Here is a 16299-nt window from a genome sequence, read left to right on the forward strand (position 1 = left end):
TAACATGGAATAAAATCAGTGTGTCATGTGAATAGATCCGATCCGTGCAGCTTCTTTTTGTACACTATGGGCTCTTCTTTTGAGTCTTCGATCACACACTTTTTTGGTCCTTTAAATTTGAATTGTATATCATTTTAACTCGATTAGCATATGATCTTTGTCTTGTCCTTTCGATGATATATATGGTAATCATTTATTTTAATTTGTAATTACGATCTCTAGGTATGATCTTTCTTGGAAAATGACACCACACCCAGTGATATTAGTATACTACCCATTGATTAATGAGTTTTTAAATTTTAATTTTTCTTTTACCAAATAAGAGGTTGTGTCTTTTGATAAAGCTCCAAAAGAAAAGATAATCACATACAATTTTTTTCTCTATTCTTCCTTTTATGCCCTGGATGTCTTGGGATTCCAACACACTTAAATTTGTCATAAGAAGCCAAAATAGTGACCACAACATTTTCTAAAATATCTATGCATATACGATAGTACGAGACTAATTAGAAAAATAGAATAATTTAGTGTTTGAATAAGAAAAAAATATATATGATTGGTTCGGAATTTTCTACATTCTTTGCATCATTTTTTATAGCATTAGCTTTTTAATCTGGCTTCAAATTTTTGAGTAGATCACATTTGAAAGTAACAGAGTTCATGTTTAAATGTTCTCCCTAAAAATTATTTTAAAGCTTTGAAATGGTATCTTAAAAAAATAGTGATCTTAAAGAAAAACATTTGTTTATGCTAGTAGAGGTTGTAAAAATTCTCATCGATATTCTACATGCAAAAATTGCAAACTTTGATACTTTTTTGCTGCGAAAGCACTTATTGGAGAAAAATTCAATAAATATTTCAGCATACAAAAAAGATTCAAACAATATATTAGCAAAAAAAATTATTTATTTTCAAAAAAATACAAAAAGAAACTTTAATTTTATTTTCTATTTGTCCAAGTTGTAGTTATCAGATTCTTTGTATTCCGACTGCATAACTTTGTTTTAATATATAAATATCATTTCGTTAAAAAAAAAAAAAACAGAAAATCTACAAACTAAACTTTACAACAATTAATTTACGATTACAATATAATCCAATCAATTATCCACTTTAGATAAACATATCCACCGCCTAAAAATTAAATTGATAACAATGGAACCTCAATAAATATAAAAATAAATAAATAACATAATTCATGTTTTCGATCGAATATGCATTCCATTTCAACACAAGTTGGCAAGTCACTAGTGAGAATGGTGGCGGTAGATGTAGATGGATAATCTTATAAGCCAAGCTTATGATAATCTATCTAACTATTCAATTTGATAGTCCCCTCTCTTTATTCGTTATTTTTTCCAAAAAATAATTTTTTGGCGAGAAGGTAAGACTCAAGAGGTCAAGTTTCTCACCTATTCTCTGCAACAAGTGGAAGCATATAACTTTTACTTAACCCATTAATGGGCTTTACTTAACGGCCCAAATATGACTTTTATAAAGAGTCGAGAACATATTGATGAACATACTGTATATAGGTGTGTCGTCTGGACTGATGTCAAAAAAAAAAAAAAAAACGCATGTCGTCTAGACTTACATAAGAAAATATGAATTTATTATGCACATGCTTCAATTATTGGTCAGAAAATAATCCTACTAAAAAAAAAGAACAATATATACATACAAATCTAAGATCATGATCGTTTGAGTCTTTGACCACACATTTTATGCGAGATTTGGAGTCTTCTTCAGAAACAATTTCAGATTCCAGATTATATAGTTGCAAGGTACCAGTTGATTGTTTATTTTTCATATAATAACTCTCACATCCTCAGAGAAAAGTCAACTGAAGTGAGCAACAATGACGGATTCATTAGCACCGTTGTTGACCCAGATTGAAGATGGAGATACTCCTCCCTCTTTGAATTTCGACAAGATTTTCGAACAGAGCTTGTCTGATTTCGGGTTCTCACAGTTTTTACAGATAATTCTTGTCGGGCTTGCCTCAACCTTCGATTCACATCAGATATTCATTACCGTCTTCACAGATGCTTATCCCACGTGGCACTGTCTCGACCACACGATATGCAATCCGGCAACCTCCGACATCTGCGAGATTCCCCGGTCAGCCTGGGACTGGGACGGCGGATTCAAGGGTAAATCCGTCATTTCAGAGTTTGATCTTGAGTGCTCGAGCTCCTACCTTAGAGGTCTCCCTACATCTGCTTTTTACGTGGGTTCGATCGTTGGAGGGGTCTTCATGGCTACAATCCCAGACGGTTTCTTGGGACGGAAGCAACTTCTTTTCTTCACCACCTCAGCAATGTCATTCACTGGAATCTCAATTTTCTTCTCCTCCAGCATATGGAGCTACGTTTTCTTAAAATTTATCATCGGATTCGCTCGTTCTCAGACCGGGACGTACATGTTCAATCTGATAAGCGAGCGAGTTTCCACCAAATGGAGACCGCGAGCTACGATGATTCCGTTTACTCTGTTTGTGCTAGGACTCATGTCGCTGTCTGGAATCGCCTACCTTGTTAGACACGCTTCTTGGAGAGTTCTTTATCTTTGCACCTCTGTTCCAGCAGCCATCCACAGTATTTTCCTCTATTTTTTCGCCTTGGAGTCTCCTCGTTGGCTCCATGTGCAAGGGAAGAACGAAGAAGCCATTGAAGTGCTCAAAAGAATTTCAACTGCAAACAGAGGTTACTTGGAATCAGTATCTTCTAGGTTGCCTCCAAAAGAAATCCTAGAACAAGCTCCAAGTAGCTCGATCAAGGACTTGTTCATCCGAAAATGGGCTTTTAGAAGAATCGTAGTTGTTATGACAATAATGTTGGGGTTGGGAATGATGTATTACGGAGTTCCATTGGCGGTAAGAGACATAAAAGTGAATATCTACTTGAGCGAAGCCCTAAACGCAATGGTGGAGTTACCGACGTTTGTTATCACACCAATCTTGCTGGAGAAATTCAACAGAAGAAGCTCTGTGCTTGTGAATTGCCTAATCGGAGGAGCATTAGGGGTGCTCTGTTTCGTCCTGACACTTTTCGGGAGAACAAACATTGCTTTTGCCCTTGAACTCGGTTCTTTCTTCTGCGCTAGGATCGGATTTAACTTAATGGCAGTTTATATGATTGAGATGTTCCCAACATGCGTGCGGAACTTCGCGACAACGATGCTTAGACAAGCGCTCGTAGTTGGAGGAGCTTGTTGTCCAATCATTGTTTCGATTGGTAGAAATGTTCCGTCACTCTCCTTTGCGGTTTTTGGATTTGCAGTGTCGGGTCTCGGGTTATTCGCCTTGCTTCTTCCTGAGACCAAAGGGTCAAGTCTTTGTGATACAATGGAAGAACAAGAACAGAGTGACCACGCCTTGAAGACTCCACAGTAGTTGCTAAAAATAGGATTTCATAAAAACTCTGTTTCTTTTCGTTTTCTTTAAATAAAAATATGTAGCTCCGATGATCAAACCACTTCGTTTCCTGTTATCGTTGTTTTTTTTCCTAAAAAAACTCTAATAAGATGCGAAATAGATTATAAGTGAAAGATATTTGGTGCTGAAACTAGTAAATGTTTTGCTAATCATCTATAAAGCTATCATGTGAATGTCTTTGTCTTTGAACAACTAATACAGACGCATTTACATCTAAAGATGAAGCCAAGAAATCACCGACAGTTCCGAGCTCAGGACATTCTTCCCAATCTTTCATTCTCACTGTCATAGGGCAGTCTCCTCTGCTCTTTCCCACCACAAAGAGTGAATACATCTCTCCAATCTCTCTTAGAATCGTCAGTGTATGCGGTCCGTTGCTCACACGCTTCTCTATGAACCCCACTTGTCCCGTTGTCACAAATCTATTTCAAAGGCAAAAGAAATCAAAATTAGGTTCTTTGATGGAAACTTAATTTTAAACTGTGAATTATAATAGCTTTTTGGAAAAGAAACAAAAAGCAGAGCACCGACCAAAAACAGAGTAATGGAAGAAGCAAAAAACAGAGTAAGTATTAGTAAGAGAAGCTTTTTGGAAACTTAATTTTGAACTGTGAATTATAATAGCTTTTTGGAAAAGAGACAAAAAGCAGAGCATCGACCAAAAAACAGAGCAATGGAAGAAGCAAAAAACAGAGTAAGTATTAGTAAGGTACCTGTTATAGAATTCTTCTAAGAAACTCCGATCTGTTTCATGTTCAGTTTGATCTCTTCCAAGAACCTCGATAAAAACCTCGTTATTATCTCGTGGTGTCGCATTACCAACCGGAGTCTCTGGCTTTGAATCCTCTGAGACGAACTGTATGACTGTGAGATGAATCAGAGTGTTGTTCGCGAGCCACTTGCACAGAGCTAGAGCCTCACGATCATCAGGACCACCAAAGAACAATGCCGCAACATGCTGTACCGAATCAAACCCGTGTGGCTGTTGAAAACCGGTTATGTTTCGGTCCACAAATATACCGATTGAACACGGAGCGTGCCTTAGAACATTGCGATTCATCTGCCGGAAAATTTCCCCATCGTTTGTAGTCTTCCCATCGATCCTCTGGTGTTTATGAAACGGAAGAAATACAATCGAAACTCGGAGATCTTCTGTTGCGTTACAGATCTCTTCGTGCATGTTAAGCATCTGCGTCACGAGTTTCACCTGTTGGATCAAGATCTTGCTGTCTTTAGCAAACGAATCAATGGAATCGTTGATTTCTAAACCTTCGTTGGTCCCGAAATCATCATCCCCGTTGACATTTCCTCCATCCTCATCGTGCTCGTGGTAAAGCAATTCCGATTTTCTTTTCTTCGGGAGTGGTACGAGGTGCATAAGCAGAGGCGTGAACGGCTTAGAGGCTCCACGAGATCCGCTCATGGTCGAGACAAGAGAGATCGCACCACGAGCATGTCGGACTCCGTATACGCAAGATAACACGCGTAGTTCCTCGTTTGTGTCGTGAGATTCAAGCGATGTTTTCTTGTGAGCAAAGTCTTTCTCTCTTGCTCTCAGCAAGAAGGACGCAAGGACACCGCTTACTAGCGTCGTGATCACTAAAGCAGCCACCATCATATCATGAATCGTTGTGGTCCACCATTTCTATAGACAGATTCACAATGTGACAAAAAAAAAACTTGAAAACTCGATGAATGTTGTGAACAATAAGAAGTTCTATAATACCCAGTAATATTGTCCAAGTTCATCTTTCAACTCTTTTTCTATCTTATATGTTCTTGAAAACACACTCTAAAATGAGAATTACTGTAAAATGAGAGATAAAGAATAATACCTTTTCGGAGAAGTTTGCGTCGAGAAGAAGGAGACCCACATGGCCTTTAACGGAGAGAATGGTTGGTAAGAAAAGCCAATATTTCTTGGGGATCTTCAGGTATATACAAGCGCTGATTACACCAATAAGTTTCCCAGCTAAGGCTAGAATCACTACAATGACAAGACCGAGGTAATAGCGTTTGGTTAACGCGGTGATGCTGAATCGGAATCCTATGTAACCAAAGTAAACCGGGAGAACAAACTCATGGATCGGGTAACTAAGCCGTTGAATCAACGTTCTGTGAGTCTTTCCTTGTCTTGGAAACATTATGCCAATGGCGAAAACCCAAACCGCAGAATTGACATCGTAGGATTCTATTGTTATAGCTATGATGAGAAGGAAGATGAAAAACACTAAAGTTTCAGCCTTTGACAGGTATTTCTCTTTAGGGTTCCTCTTTGGGAGCCATGGAGCTAGAAACCTGTTGAGCAAGATTAGGGCTCCAGTCGCGAAAATGAATAGGAAGAGATCACCTATCATAGATCCTGAGATGGACGCGATGACTACTGTGTAGATAACGACGTTTGTTAATTCGATGAACAGAGAACAGGACATTGTCAGCCGTCCGATCTCAGATGTGTTGAGTTTCCAATCAGCGATTGAACGGAGGACCACAGGAGATGCCGTGTTGGACAAGATAATGAGAAGAACCAAGAAAAACGTAAAGCGATCTTCTTTGATTTGAAACAAAGGGATGAACAACAATAAAGAAGCGAGGCTGAGGAGACCGCAAGCTACCAAGGAGCTAAAGGCTATCGCGGCGGCTTTTTTGAAATTTCGTCTCATGAAATGTAGATCGACTTCAAGACCAATCAAGAACATGAAAGATGTTCGTAAAACGAACGAGAAGAAAGAGTAGTAATCTGCTGCGTTTTTCTGCAGAAAGAATTCCTTCACTTTTGGGATCCTTGAGAGCAGAACAGGACTCAACACAATCCCAGCCTGAAAAATCGAATTGAATAGAAGAAAAAATAGTTAGCAAATTGTGAAAGCCCTAAAAACTGGATGATGGTTCGTGTAACGCAAGGAATGAACTTTTCCTTACAAGAATCTGGGCAACGGGACCTGCTTGACCACAAGGTTTAAGAAGGAGATAGAACAATTGAGAGAAGACGAGAATGCACGCCATTTGAATAAACATGGTGTTAAGGGGATTAAACAATTCATCTCCTTGTGGCAAACAAAACAACAGCTTTGGATCCATCTTGTTCTTGATTCGATGATCATGAGCATTCTTCAAGCGTTGTGATGTAAAATACGACTTTTGTTTAAAACAAAAACGTTTTTCTGGAAGAAAAAAATTGAAATTGTTGTCTAACTTAAGAATATATAATTTTCAGTAGTAATTTAGAAACAAAACTAATTAGTTTATTTTGGTTGGAGTTGATAAGGGTTTACAATTACTTGACCGTCCTTTAATTACTCAATGCCTCTATTTTTCCCTTGGAAAGCGGCATCCGGTCAATCAACAAAATCAGGGGGTTGAAAGACGATTTCTAAACTGTTAGGGTCAAAAAGTGAAACTTAAGAATATTTGGGGGAGTAGATGAATATATACAAAAATAGGAGTTAAGTGAAATTACGATTTCCAGAACCCTAGAAACCCCGGTGAGAAAAACGGTGACTCGGAAGGAGAGAGAAGGACCGGAGGGAGGGAGAGAGAGAGAGATGTCTTTCTTGTATGAGAAGAGCGATTCATGGAGATGGCTAGTGAGGAAGACGCGAGATTCAAGATCCTTCTTCTTCACGTTCGCTACCTTATGCGGTGTCATTCCAGGGATAATTGGCTATGGGGTTATGCAGGTCACCAATTCCACAAACCCAGAGCTCGAATCCCGGCTCCGACAATCCGCCCGCCCCGAAACCGTCGTATGTATCGATCCTGCGTTTCTACTGAGAACCTTTGTTATAAAAAAAAAACTAGCTTCGTGATTGTTCCGGGGCTTGATCTCTTCCCTTTAAGCATTTTAATTGGTCCTTGACTCGATTCGAGAGATTCACGGGTGCTTAATGCATCCATGAATCTTTGGATCTCATATATGTTTTTACTCGAATACTAAACATTAGTCTGATGTGGAGTCGCACGATTTCGCTAACTCAAGTTCCAGAAGTAATTGGTAGTCGTATGCGAGTTCTTCATTTAGGATTTCTTTCCTCTGATCATGATAGCTTTTCGGTGTCAGAAACAAGTAATTTGTCTCCTGATGATGCTAATGGGAAAGCTAGCTAGACTATTGAGCTTGTTGGTTACAATTTGTTCAGACATAGTCTCTAGAGAATCCTTGCTACTTGGTCACTTCTCTTGAAAGATGACTAGAACATCTTGATGATTGTTGTGTCTCGTGCTTATGTAGCCTGGGAAATTTGAAATACTCTCTTTCTTGGTAATTTGCAAAGCCCCTTTATGGCATTGTATCTTTCTAGAGTTGTTTACGCCTAAATTTGGTGGGGGAGGATGTAGAGTTCGGCATTTGTATTGTAGGTTCTGTTGCTAGTAACACCCACCCATTGTTCTTTGTTAACTTGGAACTTTATGTATCTGAGCTCCTCCTCTGCTTAACAATGTCGACTCAACTGAAGTTTCTTGATCATAGCCGTATGTTAATAATGTAAGGCTGAACTTTGAATATGAAAGCATATGAAATCCATTTTTGAGGTTGATACTAGCTCTTCATAGTGCGATTTTGGGATTTGCAATCTTGAAACCTTTTTTGTGTTATTTTCTGCTGATTATCATCTTTCTGCAATTTATGGTCAGATGATGGGCAAAGTAAACCAGGAGAGGCTAGCTGAATATCTTGGTGAGTTGAAGCAGAAACAGGATACAAATGATAGATACGTGGCTGCTTTAAGGGGAGAGACTCTGACCAGGAAGCCTTACCAAAGAATCCAACCAGTGCCAAAGCCAAATGACACGGTGACAACCAAAGCTCAGCAATGATGAATTCTTAGAAGGGCTTTTGTGATGGATACCTCTCACTCTCGAATCTTTCTTGGATGCGAAGATGGCATGTTTCTTGGCCGTAATATTTTCTTTCTTTGTATCTGGCATACTTTGTGGTTTTTAAACTGGTGCAACAGTCAGTCACTTCAAACATTTTGTGACAGTGAATAAAAATGTAAAACCCATGCTTTTGTACACTGCTTCTTCATTCTTGTTTGCAAGTTAACATTTATTGTACATACGAAATTAAGTGACACAAGCTGATTCTGGAACACATGTCAGAGACACTTGGTAAACCAAAATGTAGATTCTAAAATGGAGAGTATGTGCAAGTGTTTTTGTTTTGTGCGGACAAGAGTTTCGATCATGTGTAAAGCCGTAGCCGGCTTGTGATCAGTACTCTGCAGATGGGGCAATTTGATATCCTGGATCCGCAATCTCCACAAGTCTGCAAACATATCTTGCCAAGGTAAGTAAAACTGGTTTTGTTCATGAATTGTGTTTGAGTAAAAGAAAACAGATAGGATTCCTTGGTGGAACCTACCATGTGACCACAGCCGAAAGCCACGTCTTTGCGGTTAGTCAGACATATTGGGCAACTCTGTTTAACGAAAACAATAAGAGATGAGATTCGATTCGGCAAGGCAGCAACAGGGTAAAAAGTAAGCAACTTTTGGGACCTGTGCTTGTTCGTCTGATGCTAGTTCAGTACGAATTGAAGGCGTGTACGGAATAGGTGGTGGCCTCGGAATTATTCTCTTAGCTAAGCCCGTCGATTTCCTTTATAGATAAGAGGAGCAGAAGCAGTTAGACAGAAAAACGGAAAGACAATAGCTCTGTTCTGTCTTTTGTAGGATATCAAAGCTAGAGAATTTACGGAAGTACCCGAGTAAGCCGAGTTCGATGGCTGCTTGATACTGAAAAGGAATCTCCATCAGAGCAGCAAGAGCAAAGGCAGTTTCTTTGGCAGGCTCTGGTGAATCTCTCTTCATAATCTCTGTAAAATTCACAAACTTTGCAGAGAACAGATCAAGATCAAGATCAAGAAGAAGCTCGAAGAATGGGAAATACAGAAAATAGAACTGAGTTGATACCTGAAAGTTGTCGAATTCACGCTTAGGGATCTTGTCATCAAACTTCCTCATGTCTTCCCAAGGCCCGTCTCCAACACCGACTAAAACAATCGACAAAGCATACGAGCTGCGAGATAAAAGAAACTCCGATATAAAAAGGCCTGATTGGACTCTGGAAAACAGAGTTGCAGAAATGAAGAAAACCGATTATAACGTTGTTTTCACCTGGCGTTTACAATCGCGTCGATAGTTGTTTTCTCTTGTTGACTGAGTTCTCCCTCGGGCATATCCAAACCTCTCGTTACCTTCACATTAACCTTACTTTAAGTTTCAAGTGTTCAAACACTCTTTTTGGTTAAATTTTCTTTTAAAGAACTTTACCTGCCCATCAGCGACAATCACAAGAACATGAAATTGTCCGTTGCTCCTCTCGACAATGTCGACCGCAGCATCGATGAGAGGTCCATATGACGTTGGCCCTTTTGAAGAAAATTTGTATAGAAGCTTGTGATTTTGGTGTAATGAAGGTAGTAAAGATTTTACTAAAGAGGTATTAAAATTAACAAAAAAAGAGGAAAGACCAGATAAACGCAAGTTGGGTGCGATTCTCCTGTAGCATGATAAGACATCTTCAAAGCTTGTACATGGAGAGTTGTCGCTGTGAAAACCGAACACTTCCTCATCATGGGTCGTTGCTGAAAAACACAGACATTCTTAGGACACAAAGATTGAAGATATGAGATATTCAGGGAAACAGACAAAAGAAAAGAAAAAGAAAACTGACAATCGCCAAAGCCGAAACAGGGGATGAGATTGTCTTCGTCGAAAGGAGCCAACGTTTGGCCAATTACAAAGATTGCTTTTTCATATGGATTCTTAGTTTCCCCGAGCGCGTGCAGACATTTTCCATCGAAAGAAGTTTTCCCTGATTACAGAACGAGAATATCACTCTCATTCTGGTAATATTCAAAATATGGGATGTGAAATTTTTACAGTAAGTTTGATATATAGGTACCAGTCCATTCGTTGCTCTTTGTGAAATCAATTCCGAGAATTAGGTTGGATGATTCAAGACCAGCTTCTCTTAGAGCTTTTGATACCTTTTTAAAAAACACCATTCAAAACAACTCAACAACAACTCTTCAGCTCTAGCCCTTTTTCAGACCTTCTTACATTCTTTTTTTGTTTTAAATTTAGAAAATTTGCCAAATCAATTTTCTATCCCAATGTCAACGAAATGGAGGACAATAAAAGAAAAGGAATAATCAATATTAGACTTTGAAGAACTCCAAGAACATGGAAGTAGCACAAACCATGGTGATCAATAGTCAAGTCAACGCAAGAAATTGAGATCAAAACAAACAAAAACGAACCTGGTCCAGGGAAGAGAAGCGATCAGGGATGAGTTCGTACTTCTTCTTAGCGACTTTGATCTTGTCGGGGACGGATATTGCAGGAACCGACGGTGACGGTTCATTAGATACAGACGATGTTGTTCTGTCTTTAAAACTTGGACTGCTTTTGCTTTTTCCACTTCCCAACTTCCGTAAGAAATTCCCCATACCCTTAGACATCTCTCTTCTTCTTCTTCTTCTTCTTCTTCTTCTAATATGAGAAATATGAGAAGGGTTTTTTTCCTTCTGATGGAGATAATATTCTTTCCTTCTCTGCTGGAATATTTAAGAAAGCTACTCTAAAAGAGGTGACCACCACCAATAAACTATTTCTTGCTTCACTGTTCTAAATTTAATTTAACGCGGCACTAATTATTATCTTCTTCAATATTAATCAACCCACCACTTATTTTTATATTTATTTTACGCGCCAGATGGGACTTCATATTTATATTTACTACCCCCCACATGATTACTGAACCTGGAAAAACTAATTAAACTTTATATTATACACTGAAGATCTTATGAGATGGATATAAATATTCCATTAATTAAAATACGAATGACGTTCTTGTCAAGATGGAATGATAAAAAGAATGACTTTGTGATCAAGATGGAATGTGATGTTATCTCAGCTGCCAAGTTAATTTCTCCAAATTTGAACTCCATCCGTTTCTTAAAGCTACAGCTTACTTCACCGATACCCAAAAAAAAACACAATAGCCCACATAACGTATGTAAAAGGCCTAACCCAATCCAGTATTGTTCCTCCGCTATGGAAGATGCTTGATGGCAGTTACGCCTTAATTCTTTCGATATTTCATTCGGCCTTAAATGCGGGCTCACACAAACTTGGTTTTGGCCCATACATTTCATCATGGTCCAAAAAGTATCAAGGATCAAAATGCCAGCAACGAAGGAGTGGGCACGTGTCCCAAAAAGTTAAGTTGTATTCGCATCATTTAGTGCGAATTAATTTTAGCCCACGCCTTAATGAAACAAACGTACATCACATTTTATACTGAAGGATATACCTGACCAAACGAGGTAAGTAAAAACAAATTAGCGACTGTAACGTGACCCCCTAAATTGGCGTAATATATATATATATATATATAATTTTTTTTTGTTGGTCAACCTTTATTTTCTGGAAATTTAACTGAAAGCCATAAGAGCACCTCCATCAGTCTAATCCAACATAGAATCCTAATCCAACATAAAATCCTTAGCAATTCTTTAATAATATTTTTGAGAAGTTAAGAATAGTGAAGATATTTATGTTTTTTTTCCTCCATTAGTGAACTCTTATTTAGGTTTCTTAAAAAATATATATTATTTGTTGAAGAAGCAAATAAGAGAGAGACGTGTGAGTGAGAGTGAGCGACCTGTGAGTGAGAGTGAAAGCAAATAATATTAGATTAAAATTAATTCAATCATAAAAATAATTCTTGCCAGTCGGAGTGAGACACATGTCCTAAGAGACCGCTTCTTCAGCTCTTTATTTAAAGAGCGATTCATATAAAACATGAGTTTTTTATTTATTTTTAATTCAATTTACCTATGAAACTGTGCCAAAAAAACTATTAAAGAGTACTGATGGAGATGCTCTAACAATATTTCTAAACTAACTACTGGTCTAATTAACTCGGGGTATTTCGTATAAACTTACGATTGTGATCATAAGTACTCTTTTTCTTTTTGTCAAAACAAAAAGTACTCCTTATCACTTCCTTGTCTGAGTCTGGCCAGTTACAAACGTACGATTGTGATCATACGACGTTACATTATTATAATCAAAGGTCTCTATTACAAAAAAAAAAAAAGATAGAGGTAAGTGAATGTAGATATTATTTGCGTGGCCACGAGACGATCGTACTTATATAAATATTATTTGCGTGGCCACGAGATGATCGTGCTTATAAGTTATCACCCTTTTTGCCAGATCAAAAGGGTTTTTGCGTTTTTGTTTCTTGAGTTCACATCAATCAAATGGGGTTTAGTCAAAAGATTTGATTTGGTTTTGAACAAGGTCAATTTGAGATTCAGCAAACTCTTCACTGAAAATAAAATAAAAAGTAAAAAATAGAATAAATGTAAGCCTAGAAGAAAAATTTAGTCGATGACCTATTATTCCCTTTACTTATTTCTATTTCTATAGTAATGTAGTGTTCTAAATGAATACACACGTAATATAGTCAATACTCAAAAGTTTAATCTCAAAATTTAACAAAATATTGTACACAGTCTAATTTTTATAGATTTTCAAAAATTGTACATGACTCAATCCCACCAGTTTTCTACAGATGTGTTGAATGATAATTGGATAAGATTCCGGTTCAAAATGAAGACTAAGATCAAATAAAAATTGAATTATATTACTTTTACAATTCGAAAACCTTTGAACGAAAAAACAAGAAAAAGATTAGTCTTAGGACCATGATGAATATAAAAGATTAATTACCAAAATATCATTACATGATGCGTTTACGGAAAAATCTGATAAAACTATTTAGGGAGCAATAGTTTTACTACCATGTGGAAAAGTCAAAAACAATTTGAGGTTTCTATAAAAGCAGGACGAAAGACTCGCCGACTCAGATGATTCTACATGACAAAAAAACAAAAAGATAAAAAAAAAGAAGAAGACAAAAAAGTCAAAAGAAAAAAGAGAGACAGACAGAGAGAGGAAAAAAACTCGTGCAACATGGCTGAATCAACCCAGCCGCTTCTCACCGATTCGAGCTCGCCGCCGCCGAGAACACTCGACGACACGATCGAGAGATACATTGGAAGCTTTGGGTGGGGCCAGTTTCTTCAAGCCACTTTAGTCTCTTTCTCCGGCGTTTTTGACGCTCAACAAACATTCATCTCCATCTTCACAGACTTCGAACCCACGTGGCACTGCACCGAGTCAGACTCGTTCTGTCACCAATCCGTCTCCAACATCTGCATCCTCCCAAAAACCGCCTGGTCCTGGGATTTCTCTCCTCACGTCTCCGTCATATCCGAGTGGGGTCTCCAATGCGCCGGCTCGTTCGTCAAGGGCTTGCCGGAAAGTTCATTCTTCGTCGGATGTCTAATCGGAGGTTTGATTCTCTCAACCTTAGCCGACTCTTCGCTTGGCCGCAAGAACATGCTGTTTCTCTCGTGTCTCGTGATGTCGATATCAACGATGCTTACCGTTTTCTCACCTAATATTTGGGTTTACGCTTTTCTTCGATTCGTTAACGGGTTTGGTCGAGCGACGATCGGGACGTGTGCGCTCGTTCTCTCGACGGAACTGGTTGGGAAGAAATGGCGAGGACGAGTCGGAATCATGAGTTTCTTCGGGTTCATGCTTGGATTTTTGTCTCTCCCTATCATGGCTTACATCAATCGAGGGAATTCGTGGAGGGTTCTCTACATCTGGACTTCGATTCCGACCATAATCTACTGCTTCCTTGTCCGGTTTTTCGTCTGTGAGTCTCCGAGGTGGCTTTTCGTTAGAGGTCGTAGAGAAGAAGCCATTTCGATTCTCAAAAGGGTTGCTTCGACTGATGGTGGTGCGTTAATTTCCATGAGCTTTTCGAGCTTGCCGTCTCAGGAAGAGGAAGAGAAGCCTAGTGTTAATATCTACGCAGCTATGAAGGTGTTGTTGGGAAAGAGATGGGCGCTTAAGAGACTATCCGCTGTAATGGCGGTTGCGTTTGGGATCGGTTTGGTCTATTACGGGATGCCTTTAGCGTTATCGAATCTCGATTTCAATGTGTATTTAAGTGCAGCGTTTAATGCGTTGATGGATTTGCCAGCGAATCTCATCACGCTTTTCCTCGTAGATAAACTCAGCAGGAGAAACGCGCTTATCGGATTTACGGCGTTAGGCGGGGTCTCTAGCGTTCTCATATTCGCGTTACAGAACATGAGAATTGGGAACCATGGGGGTTTACAGTTGGGATTAGAGCTAATTTCTTACTTTAGCGCGTGTTCGGCTTTTAACATGGAGCTGATATACACAATCGAGCTGTTTCCGACATGCGTGAGGAACTCGGCGATTGCAATGACTAGACAGGCGTTGGTGCTTGGTGGGGTTTTTAGCCCTGTTATGGTAGCGGCTGGTCGGAAAAACGGGTTCTGGTCGTTCGGGTTGTTCGGTCTTGCTATAGGTTTGTTGGGACTGTTTGTGGTCGGATTGCCAGAGACTAGAGGGAGTGATCTATGCGACACTATGGATGAGGAAGAGTGCAAAGATCGGCGGAATAGCAACGATATCGCCTCTAGTGTGATTTCATGAGAATTTTATATGCATGTAATGTAGATTTTATTCTGATCACTGATTGTCGTTTTTTGTATAATCTCACATCATGCTTAATCTTATGAGTTATTCGAATAGTTTTTCTTAGCAAAGTAGGCCTTAATTATAGTTGTTTTTTGTTATTTTTTAATTAAGAGATCCGTAAGCGAATGTTTAAAGATTACGTTATAGTCACAATCATGTCAACGAGGGTTGAGAGCTAACAAGATAAACATAGTCGAGTTGTTTCCAAAATGCGTGTGTGATCGCAATAGCTCAATAATAAATTTTGCCATGTCTTGTCTATATTTATTATTATTTTTTTCTAAGGGCAAAATTTTACATATAGTTAACATGATTTTATATAATGTAAAACAAGACCACTATACGTTATTCTTTCAAATAATTTATATGGTTCTTAGCGCATCAGCAATGGTAGTACTCCATTAAAGGTACTTAAGCAATAAAATAATACTAAAGTTAAGTACCCCAAACTAAAAATTAGTATAATGTAAAGTTAAGTACCCCAAACTAAAAATGACGCTTAAGAATCTGCGTTGCAGTTGCAGATGCTCTTACACTAATAAAACTAAATGTAAGCGAAAGTATTATAATTTTTGTTTCATTAAGAGTGTATGTATTATTTTTTATCTTAATTTAAACATTATTTATTATCTACATCAACACAATTCAACAGATAGTAAAACAAACTGTATAATACAAATGGTTATAAAATATTAAAATAAATTTTGCATTGAAATTGTAAAACACCATTTTTACTGAAAATTAAATCATTTTAAACAGAAAGGGTATTAATTAATAGGGTTGTTGGTAGTTGACTGTTTAGTAGTAATAGTGAATCGGAATAACAGACCATACAATGTCGTACACTTGTTGGGAATATGATTGAGGCCAATCTGAATTATATTTGTTTAACAGCTTATTTTGGAAATTCATTGTCTGAGCTATCAATGTTTTTTTTCTGCGATCTTTTGCTAAACCATATATCTATCTCTAAAAATATAGATAGATCACTGCATATGTTGGGTAACTTTCCATATGTTCCATTTCTCGTGGCAACATCATCTAGGTTTTTTTAGACGTAGTTTTCCCCTGCTCGCAGTTTGCTCCTCGTTCTTCATTTCTCTTGGATCTTTTTCAGGTTGTTTGCTAGATTGATTTACCTGTTATAGTTGTTGTGTCCGTTTGTAGTAGATTGCTTCATTTGTTTTTGGTCTTTTCTGCTTTTTGTTTTCCTCTGTATTTCTGTCAAAAATTGAAAAGTTAATAATATAATATTTACAT

General features: G+C 38.1%; 5 protein-coding genes across 8 annotated transcripts; 3 read left to right on the forward strand and 2 right to left on the reverse strand.

The window, feature by feature from the left end:
• The first annotated feature begins 1646 nt into the window (after positions 1-1646).
• Positions 1647-3504, forward strand: LOC18009161 (organic cation/carnitine transporter 5). 3 transcript variants are annotated; one of them, XM_024151166.1, is made up of 2 exons: positions 1647-1784; positions 1973-3504. In XM_024151166.1, exons 1-2 carry the CDS (start codon positions 1725-1727, stop codon positions 3392-3394), a joined length of 1482 nt encoding a protein of 493 aa, XP_024006934.1. In that variant the 5' UTR covers positions 1647-1724; the 3' UTR covers positions 3395-3504. The 3 variants fall into 3 exon arrangements, with proteins under 3 accessions (XP_024006934.1, XP_024006972.1, XP_006389892.1); XM_024151204.1 differs by having other exon boundaries at positions 1982-3504; XM_006389830.2 differs by lacking the exon at positions 1647-1784 and having other exon boundaries at positions 1798-3504.
• Positions 3505-3581: 77 nt separating this feature from the next.
• Positions 3582-6517, reverse strand: LOC18009378 (cation/H(+) antiporter 2). The gene is made up of 4 exons (XM_006389831.1): positions 6359-6517; positions 5272-6255; positions 4150-5081; positions 3582-3858 (listed from the first exon to the last, which is right to left on the reverse strand). Exons 1-4 carry the CDS (start codon positions 6515-6517, stop codon positions 3582-3584), a joined length of 2352 nt encoding a protein of 783 aa, XP_006389893.1.
• Positions 6518-6900: 383 nt separating this feature from the next.
• LOC18009207 lies at positions 6901-8489 on the forward strand. The gene is made up of 2 exons (XM_024151172.1): positions 6901-7182; positions 8072-8489. The coding sequence occupies exons 1-2, from the start codon at positions 6982-6984 to the stop codon at positions 8252-8254; spliced, it is 384 nt and encodes a 127-aa protein (XP_024006940.1). The 5' UTR covers positions 6901-6981; the 3' UTR covers positions 8255-8489.
• Positions 8399-11040, reverse strand: LOC18008197 (E3 ubiquitin-protein ligase RGLG4). Of its 2 annotated transcripts, XM_006389833.2 has the most exons (11): positions 10704-11040; positions 10346-10430; positions 10115-10255; positions 9912-10025; positions 9712-9809; positions 9556-9635; positions 9352-9457; positions 9143-9270; positions 8938-9037; positions 8802-8858; positions 8399-8705 (listed from the first exon to the last, which is right to left on the reverse strand). In XM_006389833.2, the coding sequence occupies exons 1-11, from the start codon at positions 10902-10904 to the stop codon at positions 8622-8624; spliced, it is 1194 nt and encodes a 397-aa protein (XP_006389895.1). In that variant the 5' UTR covers positions 10905-11040; the 3' UTR covers positions 8399-8621. The 2 variants fall into 2 exon arrangements, with proteins under 2 accessions (XP_006389895.1, XP_024006933.1); XM_024151165.1 differs by having other exon boundaries at positions 9712-10025.
• Positions 11041-13339: 2299 nt separating this feature from the next.
• LOC18009274 (organic cation/carnitine transporter 2) lies at positions 13340-15160 on the forward strand. The gene has a single exon (XM_006389834.2). The coding sequence runs from the start codon at positions 13429-13431 to the stop codon at positions 14992-14994; it is 1566 nt and encodes a 521-aa protein (XP_006389896.1). The 5' UTR covers positions 13340-13428; the 3' UTR covers positions 14995-15160.
• The last annotated feature ends 1139 nt before the right edge of the window (positions 15161-16299 follow it).

Source organism: Eutrema salsugineum, unplaced genomic scaffold (genome assembly GCF_000478725.1).
Source record: "Eutrema salsugineum unplaced genomic scaffold, Eutsalg1_0 scaffold_9, whole genome shotgun sequence".
Lineage (NCBI taxonomy): Eukaryota > Viridiplantae > Streptophyta > Magnoliopsida > Brassicales > Brassicaceae > Eutrema > Eutrema salsugineum.